The 24,565-nt window shown below is 36.1% G+C and overlaps 1 protein-coding gene across 1 annotated transcript in view; it reads left to right on the top strand.

Annotated features, from left to right (window-relative positions):
- Window positions 1-24,565, top strand: part of SCAPER (S-phase cyclin A associated protein in the ER) — a 156,728-nt gene that overhangs the window by 94,880 nt on the left and 37,283 nt on the right. Inside the window, exons 24-26 of the mRNA XM_084293063.1 lie at window positions 6,343-6,458; window positions 16,477-16,600; window positions 21,930-22,159. Of these exons, the coding sequence (XP_084149189.1) occupies window positions 6,343-6,458; window positions 16,477-16,600; window positions 21,930-22,159 (470 nt within the window). The remainder of the gene's footprint in view (window positions 1-6,342; window positions 6,459-16,476; window positions 16,601-21,929; window positions 22,160-24,565) is intronic.

The following is a 24,565-nucleotide window of genomic DNA, read 5'->3' as shown; positions in this document are numbered from 1 at the left end:
GGTCCTGTCCTCAACATCAACGCAGTCATTAATAGAGTGCCTCTCTGTGATTTTACTGTTGAACTGAAAAGAAACTGCAGAACTTGGAAGATTGTTGGAATAAGGTTCATCTTCCTCAATAGGGTAATGCAGTAATTCAAAAAGGAACCCTACTCAGTATGGTTTACCTTACAATGTGGAACAACATTAGGAAATAGAAGTATGGATTAAAGAATGTGCATAGGCAGAAGTTAAACTTATAAGCACGTGACATTTAGTGTTTGCAAGACAGACTTCAGAACAGACCTAGACTGATTTTAAGTAGCTTGTAATATATGACAGTCATAATATGCTTATAGAAAGTATACTAGTAAATGACTTTTTTTTTTTGAACTTTTCATTTAATTTGAAAACAAAGCTTAGTCTTTATTGTTGTATTTCAGCAGTGTAGCAACAGCTGTTCTTTTCAGCCTTTCTTCTTGTACCTATGTATTTTTCTTCCTTTATGCTAAATATATGTAATTGCAGTTAATACAGCTTTATTAATAAAGAAAACAAAATAAAAGGGAAAAAAAGTCACCACCAAAACAGTATTATCCAAATGGCTTAGAGGCTGCACGGTAAGCTCTTCAGGGGAGTGTGGAAGTACTGAACATGCAGGGAGGTACCAAGGTACCCCGGATTTACCTGCCTACCATCTCAGGATCTAAGCAGATGCTAGGTGAGCATCCTCACCTAGATGAAGATGCTGAGATCAGTTGTTTTGGAATGAAAACACGGAAATTAGAGGAGCTGGCTTATCTTTAAGGCTTCAGAATCAGCTAGTTCTGCCCTTTGCTTTGTGCAAAGGAGCACTACTCAAGCCCTCCTTTCTGTGGCATTGTGTAGCATAACCTAAGGAGCTTGGGTGCCTTAACACGTGAGCAATTCTTGAAGGGGGAGTTGGAACAAATGCCTGTTAGATGTCCTTAATGTGAATGAATGCCTCCCCATAATGGTACACAGATGATGCTAAGCCAGTCTTGTCTTGTACTTGAATCCTGCACCTAGTTTCAGATTTACGTTTTCCTACTGATGTACAGTGCCTGAAATTCTGTTGTAGGTCAAGTCACTCATTTTGAAAACCAGTTTAAGATTTTTCAGGTGAACAGGGCATTATTATACTAGTGTAGTACTGATTTCACTAGACAGAATTATTACAGAAAACAAAATTGGGTACTTTAGTAGAAAATATTATTTTGCTATGTTCTCTCTAGTGATTCTTACTAAATACACTTTTTCCTGGAGGACTGGCAGGAGTGTAGACTTTATATGCTGACCAATGTATCTGTGATTGTGCATGTGCTTGTAGATACAATGATGCATTTATTTAAAGGGAGGAGGAGGAAAAAAAAAAAAAAAAGAGGATCCAGCCCAGGATTCAGTTATCTGGCTTCTTTTTCTGAGGCAGCTTTGACTGTATTTCTTAGCCCCTGGCATTTAAGAATCTTCAAACACCCAATAAAATGAAAGAACACTCTAAAGATGGATTTCAACTACATTTTGCTAATTAGTTTTTACTTCTTCCTTCAGTAAACGGTTTAACAAATGCAGAATAGTCACACAAGTTCAGTGTGTTCTTTAGAAATAGAAATCAAAGTTTCAAAGTACTTGGGTTTGATTCACAAATATTTTCCATCTTAACAGTTTTAGTTCCTGAGGTCTCCTCAAAATGTCTTTTCAGATTAGTTTTTTATTCAGACATACAGGGTGGGACTAGCAGAATGCGTTCTTTTGGATGATGAAGGAAAATGGTTTTTAATCAACATCAGAATATTGATTATGGATGCCTGTCTGTGGGGTGGTTTGCACAGCAGTATTTTTAAAGGTAGTTTGAAAAGATTTCCAATGCAGGTGCTGATATTCGAACAGAAGTGCTGAAGTTACATGGAACAGAGATGCTAAAGCTGGCATGAAATCATTTTGGATGTTAAAGGTCTGCATTATTTCTGGTTCTTCTCTGTATATTAAATAATAAGAGTACTTTAACAGGCGAAATGTATGGAAGTGAGTACTTTGGTACAGGACATTGGATTTCACCCAATAACTCTTTCACCAAATTAATAAATTATGATTTAACTAGGATCATATTTTTCTAGGAGATAATCAGGTTTGATTTAAAAACTTCAAATGATTGAGTGTCGACTATATCCTAAGTATATTATGGTAGTCGTTAATTACTCTTGGCATTAAAAAATCACTTTCTTATCTGAATTCATCCAGTCTCGACTTCTAAATACCAGCTGTTACTGTGCATTATCAGAAATCGTCTTCCTATTCAGGTGCTTCCATCCGATGATCCTGTCATATTTTTACTTTCCCTGACATACTATAGATTGTACTTCTTTTTTGTCTCACATTGAGACAGGTTTCTCTGGCCTCCAAGCTTGTTTGATAAACCTTCCAGTTTGTCCAATGGCCTGTTTAAAGCGGGAACAGCAGAGCAGGGTAGCAGTTTCGGCTTTTCTTCTGCCCTGGAGTATTCTATGTAGGCATCAAAAACTGTTACTAATTGATGCTCACTTTACTTTGCTCTGTGTTACTTAGTATACCCACTGAAATGTATAAATAACTCGAAGATGTTTCTCCTGTTTTGATTTTATTTCAAAGGCATACAGTTATATTATCCAGCTACCTCAACAAATGAATCAAACCCCAGCAAAGTAATAGCACTCCTGGCCCTTTACGTATTTCTGTTGCCTGTGTATCTGAGCAGAGTAATTGGATATTGTGAGGCATATGTGTTCATGACTTGTTTTTGCTGTGTTTATTTTTCTTTGTGAAATGTCAGATGATGAGATGAAACCGTTCTTTTGAGCTCTGTATTTGGCCTGCTAGTTCTTGACTTTGCCAGATCTACTGGTATCATTGGGTAAGTGGTGCTTCTGAAGGTGCCACAGATGCCAAACCCTGATAAAATCCACCCTGTCTTGCTAATGAACACACAGACAGTTGTTCCCCATCTGCTGCCTCTGTCTGGAAGGTTAGGAAGCCCTTCCTTCTTGATCACAAAGGACGTAATTATTGTCTGTAGAGGAGTCAAGTACAAAGACAGTTCATCCAGTCTGACCGCTACTACACTGCAGGCCACCAAAGATTAACAGCTGCTTCTCCTTTGATTAGGTTAGGTAATAACAGTTACTTTAGTTAATAATTGGATGGATTCCCAGGCCATGTAATTCAGGTTTAGGCTGTCATTTTTTGCTGGCATGTTGCTGAGCTGTATTATTGGAATGGAGCCTGTAATCCTATTAGTCAGTTGTCACTCAAGCCATAGGAGAGGAGAAAAGGGGAATTCAAATCCATTAAGGTGTTGTAACAGGTAAATCAGCCGCACTTGGTGGGAGTGTGCAGGGAGCTTTCCTGAGTGTTTGTCATGATTTTAAAAAGAAAAGAGTAATTTTAAAACTTTATTAAAATGCTTAGTTCATAATTAATCCCTAACATTGTTACATGGTTCATTGTTGTTTCTGTTCAGTTTGCACGTGTGCATTAGTGTGCCTACATTGTGCTGAAGAGCTACATGATTCATACACTGCTGTGTTGAAGTTAGTTAACGCGTGCTCTAAATGACAAGTGTATAGTAGTCCAAAAATCACAAATGCACACTTAATATCACGTTAGCTGTGTTGGCTTTCCTCCTGTGCAAACAAGACTACTGTATTTTACAATGATGCAGACTTCTGAAAAGCAAAGAAAACAACTTTTTTTTTCTTGTATTAGTTTTGGGTGCAGCATCATCTGTTCTGACTACTACATCTCCAATGCTATTTTTTTAATGGTTAAGACAGATTTAGGTGGCATCTGCATGGCTTTTGTGCATTCTCCTCTCTCTGTTTAGAAATGCTTAGATGACAGTAATAATCTTTTTTTTTCCCTACACGTTCTTTTGCCCCTGTTCTCCTGCATGACAAGGTAGCTTTAGAGCTTTGAAATCCTTTTATACGTGCAATCAGGTTGTCTTAAAATGTTGTTTAAAATAGTTACGTATTTGTGAAAGTATGCATGAGCAAGGCAAAGCAGTTTCACTGTTTGAAAACCAAACTTAAATATCTTTTCTAATGTTCAACACACATAAACCTCACTGTATTGACTGCCTTTGCTGAATAAGCTTCCTGGTCTAACTGTGTGGCCACTCTGAAGGAACAGTTTCTATAGTGAAATTATGAAACAGTTTCATAAGCATCTAGCTAAGTAATTCAAGAGAATAGGTTGGAAGTCTGGAGAATTCTCTCAGGCAGCAAAAATGTGCCATGCTGGTTTGTGCTCTTCCAGGCAGGGAGTTAACGTTATCTCGCGACAGGATCTGTCATTTTTCATATTCATGTGGTGCCTGATCTGCTTGGTGTTTTTGCTGCTACGAAAGTAAAAGTTGTAATTACCCAAACGGGTCTTTCATTCAGACACACTGAAATCTTTGATTTATTCATACAGGTCAGTGGGTAATACAAAGCAATAGAGAATGATAAGTGAGCATCAATTAGTAACAGGTTTCGGTTTCTGCATACAATTTAAAAAAGAATATTATTGAGCAAGGGCTTTGAGTAACTTCTGTGCCTCAGCCTACTTCTAATGTTTTACTACGCATCAGCTAACGTAAAGCTTTAACACTACAGAACATCAAGTGAATTTGGATCGTATTTTGAAGGATGTAGGTTAATTTTAGAAACAAATTGGATAAGATACCCTGCTCTCATGTGGTTATGCTTTAAGAAAGATTTCTTCAGATGAATGTGTAAATACTTCAAAATTTGAAAACCATCTCAAGTAGAAATTAATTCAGATGTCTTAAAAACATGTTGAATTTATTTGGCTGCTATATTTCAGGACAGTATAGCAATATTTTTCAGCCCTTGGGTGATTTAATATTGTTCTTTCCTTACACACAGCTCGTCTTCTACCTGAGGTCTCGTATCGTGGGTACCTGAGGAGTTGCCTGTGCATTTTTCACTGTTTTCTCAGATGGCACAGTCACACAGCATTCACTCTGAAAACATCAGTGATGTAATATTCAGGTGACTCTGCTCTTCTGTGGCTGGGGCATGCTTTCCCAGCAGTTCCCATCACCTGTGCTGACCCAAGGCCAGGCAGAGGAGCTGTCCCTGCAGCAGGGGCTGTTGGCAGAAGGGTGCCTGTGTGGCGCATGCGTACTGGCACATACTCAGAAGCACCATGTGCCAGCAGCTATTTCTGTAGTCGGCATTGTGTTTCAATAAATGGGCTAAAAGCTCTTGGGTTTCTCCATCCAGAAAGGATCCTTGGAGATAAATATGTTTGATAGCATGCCAAAAGCCAGTGAGATCAGTAGCATGCTCCTAATCTCTGGGTGGCAGTTTTACAGACCACTGTAAGCGTGGTGAACAGTTTGCTCAAGGATCCTTCCCAGCTTTGCTTCCAGTTTGTTTCTTCCTCTTATTTAAGTTCCACCCCCACCCCTTTCATGAGCATACTTAGGGATTTATTTCCACGATAGCTAAATGTCAAAATGCTGATTAAGTAATCTAGAGAGGAGAATAATAGGGATTAAAGCTGAATGATGCTAAACTGGGAGAAATTACAAACTCACTTCAGCTTGATAGAAAGCTAGTAGTAAAGGAAGTTCTTTACCATGTAGACTTGGGGGTTGCAAAGTATAGTTGGTGTTTTAGCAAAATACCGTACAAAACTAAAGGTTTAAGGATAAAATAACGCTCTGCTTGGTGATGCTGTCAGGCTTTCTGCCAGAGCAAGGACTGAATTTGCGGGGTCCACACGCTGTGAAATATGAAACCCGGTATCATCAGGGTAATGATGGCACTCACGTTTTAATGTGACCTGTCCAAGTGATTTTATGCACACGTAGAACAAATCAGGGAACAAGTCTGGTAGTTGTCTCCTTTCAAAAAAGTTTGTAAGAAAGAGGAAATACCCATCTAGAGACTGTCCGTATTCATTAAAACATATGAAAAGCATTGAAGTATAGCTACAAAAATAAAAGTAACAGGTAAAGATTAACTTCATTGAAATCCCTAATTCTTTCATTACTGAAAATTCTTACAGTGTTCATTTTTAAGTGTTATCTTTATATAGTACGTAGTATGGATGTGTTGTCTTTGATAAAGTAATGTGGGGAAATTCAACTCCTGTGCCTTCTAAAGAATACTCTTGCTTGTGCACAGGCATTTCACAACTTTCTTTTTCAGAAGTTCTCAGCATGATAAACACACATATTAAGGATTTCCTACACTGATACGAAAACTCAGGACACTAGTCTTCCAGTCATCTGTCATATCCAGGAATTTTATTAATTTCTATTGGTTTTCTTCTGTGTTTGTGTTTGTCTAGAACACAGCAGATCAAATAGCATTTCGGGCTGCAGGAGGACTGACGGCTCTTGAACATGTTCTTCAAGCAGTGACTTCTCCCACCAACCTGAATGCAATTTCACGGGTTCCTTTTAAGTAAGTATCAGCAGTCCTTCATTGGTCATTTGGTATCACTAGAATATTTATTTCACATCTGCTGCTTCATTACTGCTTCTTCTCATAGTCCAATGGTAAACTTCAAAGAAAAAGCATGCTCTACTCTGTGCTGCCATGGAAGGTGAAAGACATTTCCACTCTACTTCTGGTTTTCAAACTTTGTGACTTTTATTCTAGCCATGATATGTTTGAACAATGGCATCCTCAATTGTACAAAATGAGAAAAGAGAAAACAATTAAACAGAAGAGGTTACCTTTTATAAAAGAGAAAGTACATATCTTTTAAAGTTGATATGTAGAGATCTCTAGTGGAAGATCCCTTACATTTTCTTTCTAACGGCTTCTAATTCACTGTAGTCTGACTACTTTTAAAGTGAAGAGTTCTGAGATACTGCTGGCTGAAAGGGCTTCTACAAACTAAATCCAAATTCTTATGGATTAGAGGAATTCCTCTTTATGCACATGAGAACAGAAGGGTTGAAATATCTAATCCTTGAGGGAAAAAAAAAAAAAAAAAAAAAGTAGTGACTGAACAGAATACCGGCAAAAACTGATAGCTGGAAAAGCATGCTTTTTTCTCCCTAATCTCTGACTGTAGTTTGTCTACATTTAGAGGCCCGTTTGTGCTGTCTGTCAGAGCAGAGTTAGCGACATTTTTAGTACAAGAACAACCAAGCCTGAGATACTCTGTTGTGTACCATTGTCATCATTTCTTTGTAAATGTATTTTAATATTCTAATTATTTGAATTTAACAAATATAGTGTGTGGTTTTAGATCTGTAGTGTCCATTATATGTTATGGGACAGGTGTAAAGTGCTAGGAAAGAACACTTAGGAAAAAATGTGCTCTTAATAGCCTATCTTTGCTCGTGAAAAAGAACAAAATTCCCACATTCCCTGTAAGCCAAGCAGAATGCACTTCCTGCAAGTCTAGCCAGTTCCACTGATGAGTGATTGTGAATTAGTGCTACAGTGAGCAGCTGAGCAGGAACTGCTGGGAGAATGAAAAATACTACTCAGTCTGTAATGAAGCATTTAAATAACGGTGTAATTATACTGACCTCTTGACCAAAGTGTTTGTGACTTGGAGGACTACCAAATGATCATCTTCTGCCAGAGCTCAGACCTCAAATTAAGATCAGCTGTTTACAGATAGTGAGACGTACTGTATTTGCAATTAGTGACATATTCTTTTAAGCACTGTGTGAAATTTAACATAAACAGGAATAAAATTATTTTAAACAGAAAGGCTCACATTTTGGGAATGCGGTTGATATAGTTTTCATTCATTCCTGCCATGAGAGCATGTTAAAAAATTGCTATAAGTTACTTACTGATGTTTTTATAAACAAGTGCAACATGTGAAGTAGATTTACTGTTGTTTCCTGAAGAAGCAAAGCAGTAGAGCTAATGCTATTATATTCCATTTCCTGCTGTTCTTAAGGCTGTGAAGCACCTTTGCTTTGCTCCATTCATGACTCAAATACAAAGCCTGCCTTTCTATGAACTATTGGAAAACATTTTCAAAGTTTTAGTTGCTATTGGGTGTTAGCTTAAGCTATGTTTTCAGACTACATCCTTCCAATTTAATGCCTTGCTTGTTAGCATGAATGACTAAAGCACTTTGAAAATTTAACAGAAACTTTACATTGCCTGAAACGAACAAACAAAAAAAAAAATCTGCTGTTTGTTCATGTTTAAATGCTAATATTCTGAAAAATATGAAAAACATTCTATTTGTTGAATCAGTACAAATGTCCCAAAAGACTCTGAAGCAAAGTAGTTTTAAGAGAACATATGCAGTCATTTAGCAGTAAGCAGCAGCTTCTTCAGCATGTTCATGGGAGCCCTCATTCTGTAGGCAATGCACAAAGAGCACAGAGACCTGCAAGGAGCCAGGCTCCACTTTTACCATCATTTTCACATGTTGTATTGCTGCTCAGAGAGAGCTTCCAGATCTTGGTGCTGCAGCTGCAAAACCTGCCTGCAGCCGTGTGCCCTTTTCCATCTGTGAAGCATATGGCAAGGCACCATTAGGACAGTCCCATTTCTGCCAAGGGCAGGAGCGTGTAGTCCACCCACCAGCCAGGTCATACCAATAAAGATGGGTTGGGGTGAATATCGTGGAGGACTTTTAGTTAGAAAGTTTGAGTTTTTCTGTAGGCAGAGGTGTAAATGAAATAGGTAGGCATATGACAGATTTTATTTAGACATCTTATAAATGAAACTAAGAATTTGCCTGTTGGGTCTTTGACCCATACAAATAAAAGTAGCAGATTTTTAATTTTTCAGCATACAGTTTTTGTGATGGAAGCCAGTATCAAACTTCTGTTAACAGACATGTTGGAGAAGTACAATTTAGAGGTGTACAATTAGCTTTAAACTAACAAATTTAACATTAGGGCTTATGTCCAGTGCAGTACATTTTCAGCATTTGTCATACTTTTTCCACATGGCATTTTTCCTCTATGAAACGGTTGCCAAAATCAGAGTCAATACAATTCCCTAAGTGGGAGATTGTACCTAAAGTATACCGTAGAGCTTACTGTTAAATACAAATAAACGTTGCTATTCATCCTCTTATACTGTTCTAATGTGAGGATGAAAACATCTAAATGATAAGGGAATAGAAGTTTTCAAATGTAATAATAGAATTTCAGGTCACTTAAACTTTTTAACAAAAGCTTTTCCTAGTTATCATGCAGTTTGCACTTCATGGGTTTGTAGGTCTAATTATTGCTGATAAGCTTTCCCCCTTATTATCTTCATTATGATTGCCACTCATATTTGTTAGACTCGTCCTATTCTATTATTGCCACTTCTCAAGATCACGTGCTGCAAAGTAGCAGTAAAAATACTCCATATAGGAATCACTATAGACAATTGAGAACATGTGGATGAATTCATAAAGAGATTAATGATTATACCCATACTGAATTATAGAAATTTTGAAAGACTTTCTTGAAAAAATAACTGTGTTGTTTGCTGCTAGAAATCACAAAATGGAATTCATATTCTTTGTGTGAATCCTCTGTACATTGATACTTTTCACCTTTGGAAATTGTGAATATGTCTGCTTCCCTAGCTATTCCTTTATATGGGTATAAATAAACTGTATTTTTCATGCAAAGGTGAAAAATGTAGTAAAACTAAAGTCTGTTAAGGCAGCAGAATTTCAACTAGACAGTGGCCTTTTAAGACGGTCTGTCAGCAGCTGATGCATTGAGCTTGATTTAAATATTTCGATATAATGAAATATTACTCTCTCATAATGTATTCTGTTTGCAAATGCTTTTTTCTTAAGAAATAACAGAGCGTTCAACCAACAGTATTGTTAGTTGGCCTTTAGTTTGGACATTGAACAAATGTTTAACTTTTAAAGAAGAAAATGTTACACACATTTCTCAATAGTTCCATGTATCATAAGTCCTTAGTATTCATTTTATTTGGGTGGTATGATTTGTATTTCTTTTTGGTTTCGTGGTATTTGTGAAAATAGAACCAAATAGTGAGCTTTATAGCCATCTGAAAGTATTGTAGATGTAGAAGTATGTTTGCAGGATGTACAGGTTGCACATAATTTAACACAGAATCTTGATCTAAATGCAGGTTTATCAGACAGTAGTTTTTTAGCTTACGTTTGATTTCAGGAATACTGGTTTTTTCTCGCTTTTCCATCCAGATCCTCTTTGAAAATTTCTAATGCAGTGCACATTTATTTAGCTTTTTCTAAGGAGGAAGTATTTTAGCAAAACCTTTTTTTGGTATTAAAAACTTGGTTGGAAAATACATGTGTAATGCATGCTAGAGGTATCGCAGTGAACTTGGTGTTGCTGCATGCGATGCAGACCCTCTGTGCTTGATTTCTGTGGTTCTCTTTCCCATATAGGAGAGTGTATTTTGTGCAGAATCTGCAACTCAACTGCCAAGAGCAAGCAGTAGTTCCAGAGGCTGTGACTTCTTGGGAACAGTTTGAAACGGGTCCAAATGTGGCTGTTTTGGAGAAAGCGTGTTAATGCTTATTAGTATGGAAAGTAATTTCACTGAGAGTATTTGACAGGTTCTTCAAATGTGTTTCTTTCAATGCCGAATGTTTGAAGGAGTTTCAAAAACAGAGACTGATCGGACTCTGTAGGCTTCTTTAAATGAAGAAAACAATTTGTATTGCCTATTTATTTTTTGATATGAGTTTGACATTTTTCTCTCCTTTGTGTTAAAATGATTTACATCCTGACTCCTTAAACTTTGAATCTAAAGAAGTACCAGTTTTCTCTGCTTAAAGGCGAAACAAGTTAAATTAACACTTTTCATTAATTGCCTTCCTGGCTTCCCTTAGCCAGCTATGCTTTGCTAAAGGACACTGCTGTTCTGAAAACTGTTTATGTGCTCATGCAAAATTTAGCCATGTGTACTTAAATTGGGAATGCCTGTTGTTTTGTGGTAAGGTTAAGCTATTTACAAGTAGGTGAGGAGATTACGTGGGCTATTATCTACATCTCTCTTTCTCCAAAATCCTGGCAGTATGGTGCAGCTCAGAACTTTAATCCCATGTCTACAAGATAAAGCTTTATTATCAAAGATTTAACAATATGCCTGCTGTTTTGTACTACTGTCCAGATTGGTGGTTAGGCCAGCAGGACAGCAAATGCTGTGAAAAGATGTGACATTTATAAGACAGATGATACATGTGGTATTGGGACAGCTTTTCTTCCCTTCAAAGAAAACACTAAAAAAAAATAAGAGAAAGCAATGGATTATAGTAGATTTTATTATTGGTGTTAATATACAAATTAGTGTCCAGCTGCCTTATTTCTTAAACTTGCATTTTGTAATTTTCCTGAATTTTCTCAGTTCTCCACAGAAAAAGAAACAATGTACAACCAAATTTCAAGGAGTTTTGGACTTTTGATATCTTTCTTAAGCATGTACTGAAAAGCAAATGGGAGTTGCATAGCAAAACAATTTCATGATTTAAGATCAAGACCAAAACACGATTCTTGTCCCCCCTGTTGCTTGCATATTTGCTGTGGGCAACTCATTTATCCGCTTAGTGCCATGCTACATTACTGCCCTTAAAAGTTGTAACAAATCTGCAGACAAACTCGGCTTGTAAGATGTGTTTATTTCTCATTTGTAAAAGTACTTTGAGTTCCTTGGGTAACCAGCACCTTTAAATACAAATTAGCAGTAGTTGTACTGAACAAAGGAGGATTTCTATTACAAATTAAGACATAACAGAAACTGTCTTTATTATGATGTTGCATGCAGCTTCTCATATCATTCACTTAACGCAAAATACTATCACGGTAACACAGGTAGAACCATAATTAGATGTTTAAAAAGTAGAAAATAGCACCTATATAATATGGTGGATAGGATTGTTATAAACTCTTGTGTTGTTTTTTTCCCCAGTAAAAGTCATAGTGAGCTGAGAACTGTTTCTAGCTCATTCTTTGTAATTTTTACTTTATAAGCATGCATTAAAGGAAGTAACCTGTGCTGTTACTATTCAAGCAGTTCTGTAGGATTGTTCACTTTTTTTTTTTTTTTTTTTTTTTTTTTTTATCCTGAAGTGGAAAAGAAGCTTTCTTTTTCTAAGGTTATTCCCTCTAGAGAAACATTCACTGATGACTAGCAGTTAGAGGTATAAGGACATAAAGGTACTCAAAAGAGAATGACATCTTTGCAAGAACAACATCTGAGACCTGTAGCATCTGTCTTTTTGCAGGCTGAATTCTTGCTGTCAGTCTCAGAGCTGGATTTCAAGCTCGCAGAGCTCAAGAACAAAACAATATTGCCTTACCATGCAATACAGAAATGAGTTTTATTGTTGAAAGTGGCTTTGTGAACTGTTACGAAGCTTTTGGCTCGAGCCAAATCCTACAATGAAATAACTGATAAGCCAGGGACAGGGGAACTTCTGTGGAAGCCTTTCAGATTCTGTCATACTTGCAGACACTCGTGGGAATTGATTATTGCTTGTCGTGCAATGTTTTTTTTCATAAGTAGAGTAAAATTTCAGGATGAATCTATGATCTGCTTTTGGAAGCATCTTGAAGGAGAATTGGTGCTGAGCTTTGCCTTATCTATTATTTGTGATGAGACTTTGCAGATGGTGCGCATTTTTAATCAGGCATCTGTAAATAATGCGAAATATAGGCAAAATACTAATTGATTATGAGCCTCTAATTCTTTTGAGGATTTCTGAATGTATCATAGGTCCCAAGAGTGAAGTACAAGACTTTTTACATTCAAACTAATTTTTATTTACTTTTGTTTCAACTCACATTCTTACCTTGGTGATTTTTTAGCTATTCCACTATGCACTCACTGTGCCTGCTGTTTTTCAGTAACAGCTCACCTCTCACTTGGTCTCAATCTGCTTTTAAATACCAACACTGCTCACTTTTTTCCACACCAGAGTGCCTAGTAATATTCAAAGTGGTTAAGAATTAGCCATTCACAACGGCATTGACACATCCTAAATTTGATACCTTTTAGTTTTGTATTATTTCATTGCAAAATTGAGCTTTTATTTTGAATAAAAGTTAAGATTTGTCAACTTGTTTGTATAAGGTAAATTTGGCAGTGAAGATGTACTGGCATCAAAGAAAATCATATATGTACATATAAACTGCTGAGATCTAGCTTGGAGATGTTGATTAAAACGAAACCTTTTACAATTCCATTGTATTCACGTAATATGAAAATAACACACAGATGCGTGTTTTTGTCTAGTTTTAAGACAGATTTCTCTGTTGGATCAAAGTTTGTTTACCATCAGGAGTGTTTTTATAATTGGATTTACTCTAGAGGAAAACCTTAAATCGGAGGGTAGACTTCTGTGGTTCAAGTGTGCATGCTGTCTAACATAGCTGTAAAGCTGATTTGTGGGTGTGATACGAAGTTTAGAGCAACATTGGTAATCGATAAACAGCTGTTTTACGTGCGAGGCTCTCCCTTTACTATTTCAAATACTTTTGTATCTCTTGAGATATGGGATTTGTACTTCAGAGCAATTCACTTCAGACAGGAGAGAAAGAAGAAAGAAAAAAAAAGACTGCCTGCTTTCAGTTTTCCATCCCAGAGAGTTTAACTGGTATTTAAATAAAGTTCTTGCTTGACATTCACAGCATTCAGCACTTGTCTCAGAGGCCTTGTGCAGAAATGGTGACAGTTGACAGCTGTTGTGTCCTTAATAAGATTAAAGTAAAGAAATTAGTTGTGCTCTCTGTAATCTGCCATTTAACACTGCAAACCACCTGGGGACTGCTTCTGTGCTGACACTTCCAATTTGGAATTTAGAAAAAAGTGTGGAACTGAATCATAGCTCAGAATGTTCTATGATCAGACTGTGTTTAGATGAATTGTAGTTAGCAAGCTTACGTTATCAATTAAAAGAACCCTCTTTATTGTTGTGAAAAATTAATTTGACATCCATTTGCTCACAGCACCTTTTCAAAACCATTACTTGAGTCTCTGAAAATTCAAATACCTTTTCTGACATAAGGTTCATCTGGGAAATAGAAAAGCATGATGCATTATTACAGTTGAATTTGTTCTGTGTATAAGTGGGAAGTTTCAGTGTTTTCAAATGCAAAATAAATGGTCCTTTTTGCAATTATGAAAATCCCCATATAGCAAAAAGAAAAAAACGTTGCAGGGAGTTAACTAAATCAACTCACAAACTGCAGTGCTGTGAAAATGAGTTAACTTACCAAGTTCATATTTGACTCTTCAATGTTTACATTTAAATAGGATTCATCTTTATTTCAGAATGGCTCATAAAACAAAAGGTGCTGACTTTCTTTTCAGCTGAAAATAGAAATTACTGATGCAGTTCCATCTTTCTCACCAGGCAAACAGCCACCCAACCAGGGGAATCATCTGCTATAAAAAGTTAAAGGAGGTGCCTAATGATTTTTTTTATTTTTTTTTTTAAGTATTACTGAGAAAAGTGAAATAAATATGTAGTTAGGACAGGAAAAGAGACTCTTGTTGCAAGGGAGGTTTAAAAAATTGCCTATGAAGCATGCTAATTGAATTTTTATGGGTGTTATCATTGCAGGGTAAAAAATCAGGTGAAATAGGCAAAAATGAACCTGCCTTTTATCAATAAATAATGATTTAATATTGTGCTCAAGTCATGTGAACAGCACATTGAAACCGATTTAATTAGGCGGAACAGTAAAATTAATTCCCAGTACAGTAAAGTGGATATAACTGGTAATATGGTAATACTCAGAATTATAAGAAAGGAAAGGTATAAACATTCCTTACATTTTTATAGATCAAAGCAAAAGTAGTGCTTCCTTTGTAAATTCAAAATTTTTTCTCAAGTTGAAGAAAAGACGTTTCAGAAATACACACGAAAAATGTTTACTCTGAATTTTCTGTCCTCTAAGCATTTGTAGCTTTTCTTGGTTTGCAAAATGCAATATATTTTATGAGGTGCTTCTATTTCAGCTCTGGGGACCCACACTGTGTAATCAGGCGCCACACCAATGAACACCGCAGTCACTAAAGCAGCCATCCTCAGTTATTATGTAAATAACCTCCTGGTTTTAATGAAAGGAAAAGTTTCAGGCAAAAATAAAGCATCGCGCTCAACTCTGTCTTAAGAAATAAGTTCCAGTAGTCCACAGCTGTAATATTAGATAGCAGCTTTGATCACTCCTGTACAGCCACCTGTCAGTTGTTGTGGTCCCACTTTTGTAGGACCTTTTGGCAGTGCTCACAGTTTTTCTTCTGTGGATCTTATTTGAACTTTTTCTGACATGTCCAGGAAAAAAAAAGTTCTTTTCCTTTCAGTTTACTTTAGACAAACGGCTTGATTTGCTAACTCTCTGTATTTATTGTTGTCTATATTTATGATGCATTTGTGTAGTGTGTGTGTATTTGTATAATAATAGTGATAGCTTTTGTGGTAAGCAAAGTTCAAGAAATGGATATTGTGTTTATTCTGGAATGGTGTTGTGCTTGGTCAGATTTATCTTCTCTAGGAGTACGTTTATAGGACTGGTCCCAGCTTTCCTACCAATTCTGTTCATAGAGCATTTCAGTTTGAGCAGATGTAAGTAAGTGCAAGTGGTGCAGAGAATAACTGAGCATGGTTTGTACACCTGGAGATGTCAGTGCCTTGTTGTTTGTGACTTCCAGTTCAGACCATTGCAAACCTGTTACCTCTTCCACCAGCTACAGGTGTAGGTCAAGTGATGCTATCAAAGGTGCACGCCAACACTTCAAGTTTGTGCAGTTCATAGTAAGTCAGTAGAAGCTTTTGGACATGAACTTCACCTGCTCAGTTTTGCTTACTCAGTACAAGTTACTCAATTGTCCCCATTCCTTGCGTTTATTTATGGGCGCTGCAGAGTAGCTTCTCTCTGAAGCTTGTCCCGGAGTATTGTGAATTCCTTCGTTCAGGTGTTTTTCCAGAAGGTTGTGCTAGGAGAGGGACCTCATACACAGACTACTTGTGTGTGGCACAATCATAAACCACAAAAAAAAGAATATTACATATCCAAATTATGCAGAATATCAACTGATTTCCTATGTTTTGTTATGTCTTTCTAGCATGCCCATTATTTGCTAGGTTTCTACTCTGAATGCCTGCATGCGTTTAATGAGAATGCATATGAATATATATACTTATGAAAATAAATTTAATTAGCACGTATCACAAGAGTTCAGGCTTTTCAAATTTATATATTCCAAGGCGTGTTATTTAGATATAAACCATGGATACGGAAGAGTCCATACAATGCAAGAGTCCTGCCTAGTATGGCTTTACTGTATTGAAGTTTCATTTTTTCCCCTTAATTCATGTAATTTTTATTTATTTATTTTTTTTAACTTTTGTGTGGAACCCAAGTTTAAGAAAACTGATGTGAGTTACTAAAAAGGAAGTTTTGTGGTGGTCTTCCATTTATTTGCTCTTAATTGACCAAAGAAAAGAGTAACATTAATATTCTTTTTTTCTCTACTCCTGATCTTTTAGGTCACTCTGCAATACGGTAAATGCTTATGGCCTCGCCTGTAGTAATTGCACAGAAAACTGCACCTATATTCTTTTCAGTAATAAGATCACTTTTCTAATGGACCTATTGATGCACCAGTTGACGGTATGTAAGCAATTTAATTTAGACTTTTTGTGTGTGTGTTTCACAAACATATTAAAGTACCTGGAGTATAAGAGCTCCAGGGGATGCATGAGAATAAAACCTGAAATTAAAACAATAAGATTCTTTTGTTGTATGTATTTGGTAAGCTGTATGTGCTATACTTCTATACAAACAGATATATTTGCTTCTCCTAATAAATTCTACAGAAGCATACGTACCAGGAACTCCAGTGAGTGGACAGTGTTCCAACTTTAACCCCTTTTGGGGCTTTCTTCTTTAATTCACCCTGTAGCAGTATTTGAAGTACAGAATGTTACAAATTGTCTGTGTGTGTCCAGTTCTTCTTTGTTTCAATACTGAAAAACCTAAGTCAGTTCAATATGTTGCTGAATATGTATTTACTGACACATTTAAATAGCAGAACTCTTTGACTGTGGAAGTTTTAATTTTCCAATGTTTCATTTAATTTGAAATGTCATTAAATATTTTATTTGAAAACTCATTTTTAATTCATAGTGACCTGCTCATCATAAGATATTTAGTCTTGGTTTTCTACTTATAAATTGTGTGTATGTATTTTCATGAGCCAAGCAGTTTGTTAATTGAAAAGTTATGTACGTACTTTAAATAATTCAAATGACGCTGTTAGACTCAACAAGCCATAGGACTGTTGATGAACACTTTAAAAAGATAATCCGAAGGTCCTTGGCACAAACAAAGAAAACAGGAATGCAACCTGTGCGTTCTCCCCTAAGTAGCTGCCAGCTCATTGTTCTTCACCAAATCTTTCCAAGAGGATTCCAGGTATTAGATTTCAAATATACTTAGTGAAAGGTGCATGTATTGTGCTGGGCCAGTCACAACACTGCTCGCTCTCTGCAGAGTGAGCCAGAGCACAGGCTCTGTGCTTAATTACACAAGAGATGAAATCCTTCAGCACTTCACAAGTGACAAGATTCATTCTGATGCCAGACACCTTCCCTTTTCTCGGTGTAGCACTGCACAAACGACCAGTCCTTCTGAAAAAATACAGAGGGTGTTTCTAAGAAAATCTTGGCCACCTGAGAAGCCAGAAATACTGCATAAAAGAAATTTACTATGCTTAAAGCTGTTCTCAGTCTGTTGCCAAACACTACCATTGAATTGCAGCAAAACTGTAATTAAAGCCTTAAGTTTCCCTTGATCCACAGTGGACTTTTCTTTCCTGCACATAAAGTCTCTTATGTTCTCTTCAGGCAATGTTGGCCCTTGAACTGGGATATCTTCATAATTCTATGAAATATGTATTTAAGTCAAAATAAATACAGTGCTGCATTTCTAACTCCAATTTCTCTCTAGAAAATGTAAGAAGTCACATCAAGGTTGAGTTTTCCGTTTTTAAGAAAAAGAATAGGACAGATGGAAAGCACTTCTTTTAATTGGATCAAACTCTGAACACCAGAATATTAAAGGACACCCCCCCACCCCCCCCCAAAGCATTTAACTGCCTGCAGTGTTCAGAGTTTAATGAGCTGTATGGTGCTGCCTCCCTCATGTATCTTCCTACATACAGTGGGAAAATAAACCACAAGCAATACTGGGAGTAAAAAAGAGAACATACACTTGCAAGGTTTTAAAAAATTGTGCTAATATTTGCTGAATACAGAAAGATTCAAGTTCTGAAAAAGCTTTAAATATATTCTTAAATGCAGCAAGTATCAACCTTACTTTCAAGTAATATAAGGAGATTATAGTTTTTATTTTATGCCTCCAAATATGATTCAATGTCAGCTTCACTTTTCCTAAAACTCAGGCCTATCCATTTTAAAGAATCAGATTTAAAGCAATCATTTTTCAGTGGTGGCAAAATGTTCATTTGCTTTACACAGGTGTAATATATTTCTCTTCAAATAAAATACTACTTGAAGAACAACAATTTTTGGTTTCCAATGAGAGCATGGCTACCAAAGGATCATTGATAGAAAATCAACTGTATAAAAAAAAAGTGAAAGCTTTATCCGTACCTTCTGAAGCCTGTAGCCTTCCCATGCAGTTTCCATTTCTTCTGTTCACTAGCTATTACACTGAAAGTCCAACATCCTGTAAATACTATTTTTAAAGCATACACTTTCCAGAATGTTTTTGAGGCAAGCCCAGTGATGACTAGCAATTGAATGCTTTAAAAAACTTGAACTTTCCATTTAGGTTTAACAGCTCAATATTTGAAAGGAATCATGGCTGTGAAGGATTATACTGTCTACAGGAAAAATAAAAACATAAATGAGTTTTCAGTGATAGCTCTACATTGCTAACTGGAAACTGTATATTTTTGTTAGTAAAAAAAAAAAAAAAAAAGGCACATCAATATACAGGAGTACTTGTGGTGACATGAGTCAGAATGGAGTAGCATTTTTAGCTATATTAAATGTGTGCCTAAGTGCTTTACTGGACTGGGGCCATGTTGTTCAGCATCTTGCCGGGTTAAGTCCTAGATGCTGGGCACAGCTGAAGAGCTTACAGCAGCTCTGCACAAGCAAGGGATTCCCTGCACAAGGGGAATTCTCTGCTGAATGACTGAACTCTTTTATGGAGACTGTACCAGAACTGAGAATCTGGTCATCAGAGCCTTTTGTGTCAAGAACTGATTTAAAGCAAGTAAGAGTCTTGATGATGTCCAGTCTGGGTGGTCGTCATAAATGGTAAAGTACTGATGAGATGTTGAATGTGTCAGATGACTGAACACTGATTATGTTTTTCCTGTGTTTCCCTTGTAATTAAAACATGCTTTATACCAATTTACTTGACAGGTCATTTTAGGTATGTAGTTACTTGTAGATTTGTCAGTTAAACTGTTAAACCTCTTAAACCTTCTAAATAGAAGCAGGGAGTGTTTTAGTGTTTACTTATCCAAAACTAAACAATAGTTTCTATGAATATCATTAGCTTCTGTCATAATCAACAAACACAAATCAGAGCTTGAAAGCTTTCACAATTATACTATTACATCTTATGATTTCCTACCCTCTTGCTCAAAACAATAATCAACATGCAGTAATACATCACTTTTTCCAAGCATCCCAGTTAATGTTGAACATAAATCTTGACAGGTTTTCACACTCTTCTATTAATTACTTCTTCAGTAAGAGTTGATCTTTTGTTGCTCATTGAGTTCATATAAAGGAAGAATAAGGTAGGAATGAAGCTCAATTTTTTCTATTCTCTGTAAAACAGTATTTCCTTTTATCTCCTCTCTGACATAACACCACAGAAAAAAATGCATTTGTTCTCACTTTGTATTAATACACCCACAATATACACATTTTTCCCCAAAAGTCAAATGTGAAAAACAGATCTGTAGTAAGTAATGAATTATACTGTCATATCTATTTATTTTCCAAATTAGGAGGAGAAGTTTTATACTGAAGCATGAACTTGTCTAACTACGAATTCTATATTTAGAACATAGAGTTCTCATACATCCAACTAGAAGTGAAAAAACAGACTTTATCTGTTTACAGTATATTCATTACAGCAACCAGAAGGGTCTACTGCAAGATATTATTAAATCTTTTAAGCAATGTCTTATAAATACTTTTTTTTTTTAGCGTAGGTGAGAAAACAACAAGTAACATTTGTTAGCCTTGTTTTTAAGATCTTGTGTTCCTAGTACAAAGTTGCCACATTTAAATTGATTTATACCTTACAAAGCCTAATCCATCTATTCAGCAGGCAACTGGAATCATTAGGCATGAATGAATTATTTTGCTCAGCAGAAGTTAGTGGAGTGACTTAGTTATTTTTCCTATCGAACTTGAATAAGCAGCTAAAGACTTCTCACTTGCTCACTTGGCTTATCACCAGGAACAGAGTACTACAATGAGTTTTAAGTACCAACAGAAGGCTCAGAGCTAATGAATAATAAAGAAATGTGCATGTTGTTCTTTGTCACCAAGTGTTACCAAATCCCTACTGATACCTATACAGGGAGGAACAATTTCCTGTGATCTCACTCGCATATATAGCAGGTATAAATGATTTTAACCTGGAATGAAAATAAAATTTCAGCCGATACTGATTACAGGTTATGGTGTGAAAAGTCTCAGGTTTTCTTATAAAATTGCCTCCGAGGAAGTCTGTTGGTACGTGGAGTCCAGCACTGGTAAGCACAGTGAATGTAGCTGGGACCCCTGTGTCTTGATTGATGTAGCTGTGTTGCCAATGCTTTCTCTGTAAAACTGCCCAGCTTCCCCACACACCATGCTTACTGTTTGGAGGTTTCTCCCTGTTTGTCTAACAGGGCAGAGTTTCAGCTGGTCTAAATTATCTCGGATTGCAGAAATGGGGGGAAACAAGCAAAAAACATTCCGCAAGGGTTTCTTCACAGGTGTTTGGATCCTGCATATAGATTTGTTTTCAGATTTACATGCTGTACATCTGAACATCTCTGCTGGTTTTAGCAGTGGGCTCTACATAAATACTAGTGATTAGGGAAAAATAAGTTCTGTTCTTCTGAGGTCTCTTCAGTGAGAGCTGCGTGTTGTGCTTAATCTGTGATTATCATCTGTGATTGACAAGTGCCATGGTCATCAGGTGGAAGCTAACTGAATACCTCTTCACAGACTGGAAAAAAATTGTATTCTCCAATATGCCTCATCAATGCTACAAGTCCATCAGGGATTACATCTCATTGCAAAGATCATTCCTATTGCCAAAAAGTGTATTGCCTTTTTCTCTGAAGAACTACAGATGTGTTTGGTCTATCACAAGAATGTATGTCTTCCAAAATAGTTATTTTTGCAGGGATGTTGAGTAGCCAGTTAATGGTACGTTGTTTTTCCAGAGACAAGCAGGGGATGGCTGTGCAACAGTGAAGGCTGTTCCTTCCACAGAAAAGAGTTATCTTTTCTCTGTATTATTCAACACTTCTGTATCCTAGACATATGTCTTTACTACATTGTGTTGTCACAGTCAAAATCAACTATTTCATTAGTTCATTTATTCAGTTATTTAAAAAAAAATATATCTTTTGCTAGTGACTTATCAAAAATTCAGTGTATATATATTGTACAAAAAACATTTTGATGAAATACTCTACCACTGTAAAGCTTCATTCAGTTCTCATGTACTAAATGCTATTTTGAATTGATTTATGATTTCAAATGATAGTATCTGTTTAGAGGAGTATAGACCCTTTCTTTTACCTGAAATACTTAAACGTCTTTCAGTACTGCTAGAATATGCTACTTAATTTCGCAGTACTCATATGCAACTTTCTTAGTGCTTTTCTATGAACTTTGGTTATTCTTACTGAATTGTAGCTGTCCCTTTTCTTTTTTTTTTTTTCTCTTAGGTTAATGTTCCAGATGACCATAATGCTACTTCAGGAAGAAGTGCGAATAAGCAGGTGTTCGAAGGTCTAACAACAGGACTTCTGAGGATAACTGCCATGATTTTCAGATGCCTAATCTCCAGCTTCCCAGATGGGAACAACTACTCTACAGCACTGAAGATAATACAGGAAGTGAAGAGCAAATCCTCACAAGTGGAAGCCTTCAACAGCAGAGTCCAAGACCTGATCAGGTTTAAAAAACATTTTGAAATGTTTTTAATCCTACTTTATTACAGAGGATTAAAATTACATGAATTCAAGAAAGGAACAAACTTCTTTAATTCTTAAGTTAGTAAAAGTAGTGTGTATGTGTGTAGTGTAGTCAAAAGTCAGTCTAGTGAAGTGCTAAATTCTCAATCAAAAAGTTCTTCAAAAAATTAAGACAAATACAGAAAACCAGAAATCTTTTAGTTTTGAAGTTTTATATTCATGCAGAAAAAGAGATATTTCTATATTTCTGCATAGAGAAATATCAGGATTACTGTATATCTGCGGAAGGTAAAAATGCATTGTTTTTTGAGTGACATTTTATAGATCAATTTATTTACACTGGCTTTCAGAAGTTCTTTGTGCATCCATAGGCTGTTTGGAATTAGTCCTAGTAGCAAATAGCACTTCAGTTGTGTTCTTTCATCTAAACCATTAGACAAATAAAATGAGCCCCAGTGTTAATCTCTTCCATACTCTGCACTTTTTCTTGGTTTCCACAAACCTTTTTAATCCTAACATTTTTAGTTGCTGGATGGCTTATATAGCATCCTAATAATTTAGGCTTCTATACCTTTTTTCCTTTTTGTGTCCTTTCTGTAGGTTTCTTCCACGATTAGCATGGAGTCAGGTTCCTTTTTTCCGTATTTTCTCTGAATTCTCTGTGCCTGACTGTATGCCCTTTCCCCTTGTGATTCTGGATAACATGCATGCCTTCATGTCAGTTTGCCATACAATATGTACTTCCTGCTACAAAGATTACCCAATAATTTCTATAATTTGATTTCAGCTCTTAAAACGGATCTATATTTTAATAGCAATTTTCCTTTCTAAGGATATGCCTTGAGTAAAATTTCGATCAAAATAACTCAGTGAATGTAGTAGTAGAGTAAAAGAAAATGCATTGTTTTGCTCATTTTCATTTGAAATGTTCTAGTTCTTTGGTTTAAAAAAAAAAAAAAAAAAAAAAAAAAAGACTTGAACCTGGACAAAAAAAAGTTATTTTGACTTGTGGCTGTCCCCATGATAAGTATTTAATTTGGTATACTCAAGTTTGTAATTAAAGCCTTCATGAGCTGCCTGCGTTGAAAAGGAATTTCCCTCAGGCTTTGAAGGCAGAGAGAATATCTTTGTATTAGATCAACAGTACAGCTGGGGTTAGATTTTAGATGCTACTTTTCAGGTAGTTCTCAGAGTACAGCTTTTCATACAGTTTTCACATAAAGTTTTTCATACAGCTCCTGAGGAGGAGAGAGCTCATACATAATTAGGGAAACTGATTTTAAAACCACTGCATCTTGTATTGCTAAAGTGGGAGAGTACCTAGCAAGACAGATCAGGTTGGTAGAAGGGAAAAATGTAGACTTCTGTTTGATTGTTGAATGCTGAGTTTGAGAACAGGATTGAATCCTTTGTGTGACATAACATTCCTATGCAGTGCTACACAAAATCTCTTAAACTTTTTATGCATGTTCACTAATTTATGAATCCTAACTTGAAAGCTGGATTTGATTTACAGCAGTGCTGAGCACGTTGAACAGCAAGTCAGTGGGAGCCATACTTCAGAATATATGATGTCCTATGTAATGCCAAATACTGTTAAAGTAAGATCATAGGTCTCTCAAATACACAAAATAAGACATACATAGATTTAGTGTGTTTGTGCTTCTGTTTCTTACATGGAAAATGTGGGTAATTCCAGCTCCTCAGCATACAGGGATGCTATAAAAATAAAATACATCATGACTGTGAAGCTTACAGGTAAAGTATTCTTGAAGTACTGCAGAAAAGTGAGTGAGAAAATTACTTTCTCTTGAAATCTCTTATTTCTAAAGTATAAATTTGATGATAAGAAATTGTAGCATTCTTTTTTGATACTTACACTTGATGATCTCACACCCATGAATTAGATTGCATGCCTGAAATCTAATGTATTACCTCAAAATTTGGTAAGCATGACTGCAAACACCCTAAAGCTGTATGATTAGCTAGCCCGTTTATTTTTGAACCCGGCTACGATATTTACCTGAATAAATATTTACCTTGTGGCATCAAATTCTACAAATTAGATATTTTTATATAGATCTTTTTTTAAAAAAAAAGTACTTTGATCAAATACTTTTTTTAATAGACTGACTTTTTCGTTGTGGCATTTAATGTATCCTAAATTCCTGCAATTTCTCATTGCTAGTAGTTATTCTGATAACTCTTAAAAAAAAAAAAAAAAAAAAGTTCTTGTTAGCAGATACTTAGAATACATTTCTAAGGCTGCTTATACTCTGTCATGATAATAAATGTATCACGACTTTAAAGTCTTTGAATTATATACAGCCTCATGGCCCACAGCAACTTCACATGGAAAGCTCCTGTTCACTGAATTTCCAGTGTAT

The sequence above is a fragment of the Netta rufina genome, assembly GCF_964035555.1.
Source record: "Netta rufina genome assembly, chromosome: 11".
NCBI lineage: Eukaryota > Metazoa > Chordata > Aves > Anseriformes > Anatidae > Netta > Netta rufina.
Note: the sequence above shows the minus strand (reverse complement) of the source record. Positions and strands in the feature narration are given on the sequence as shown.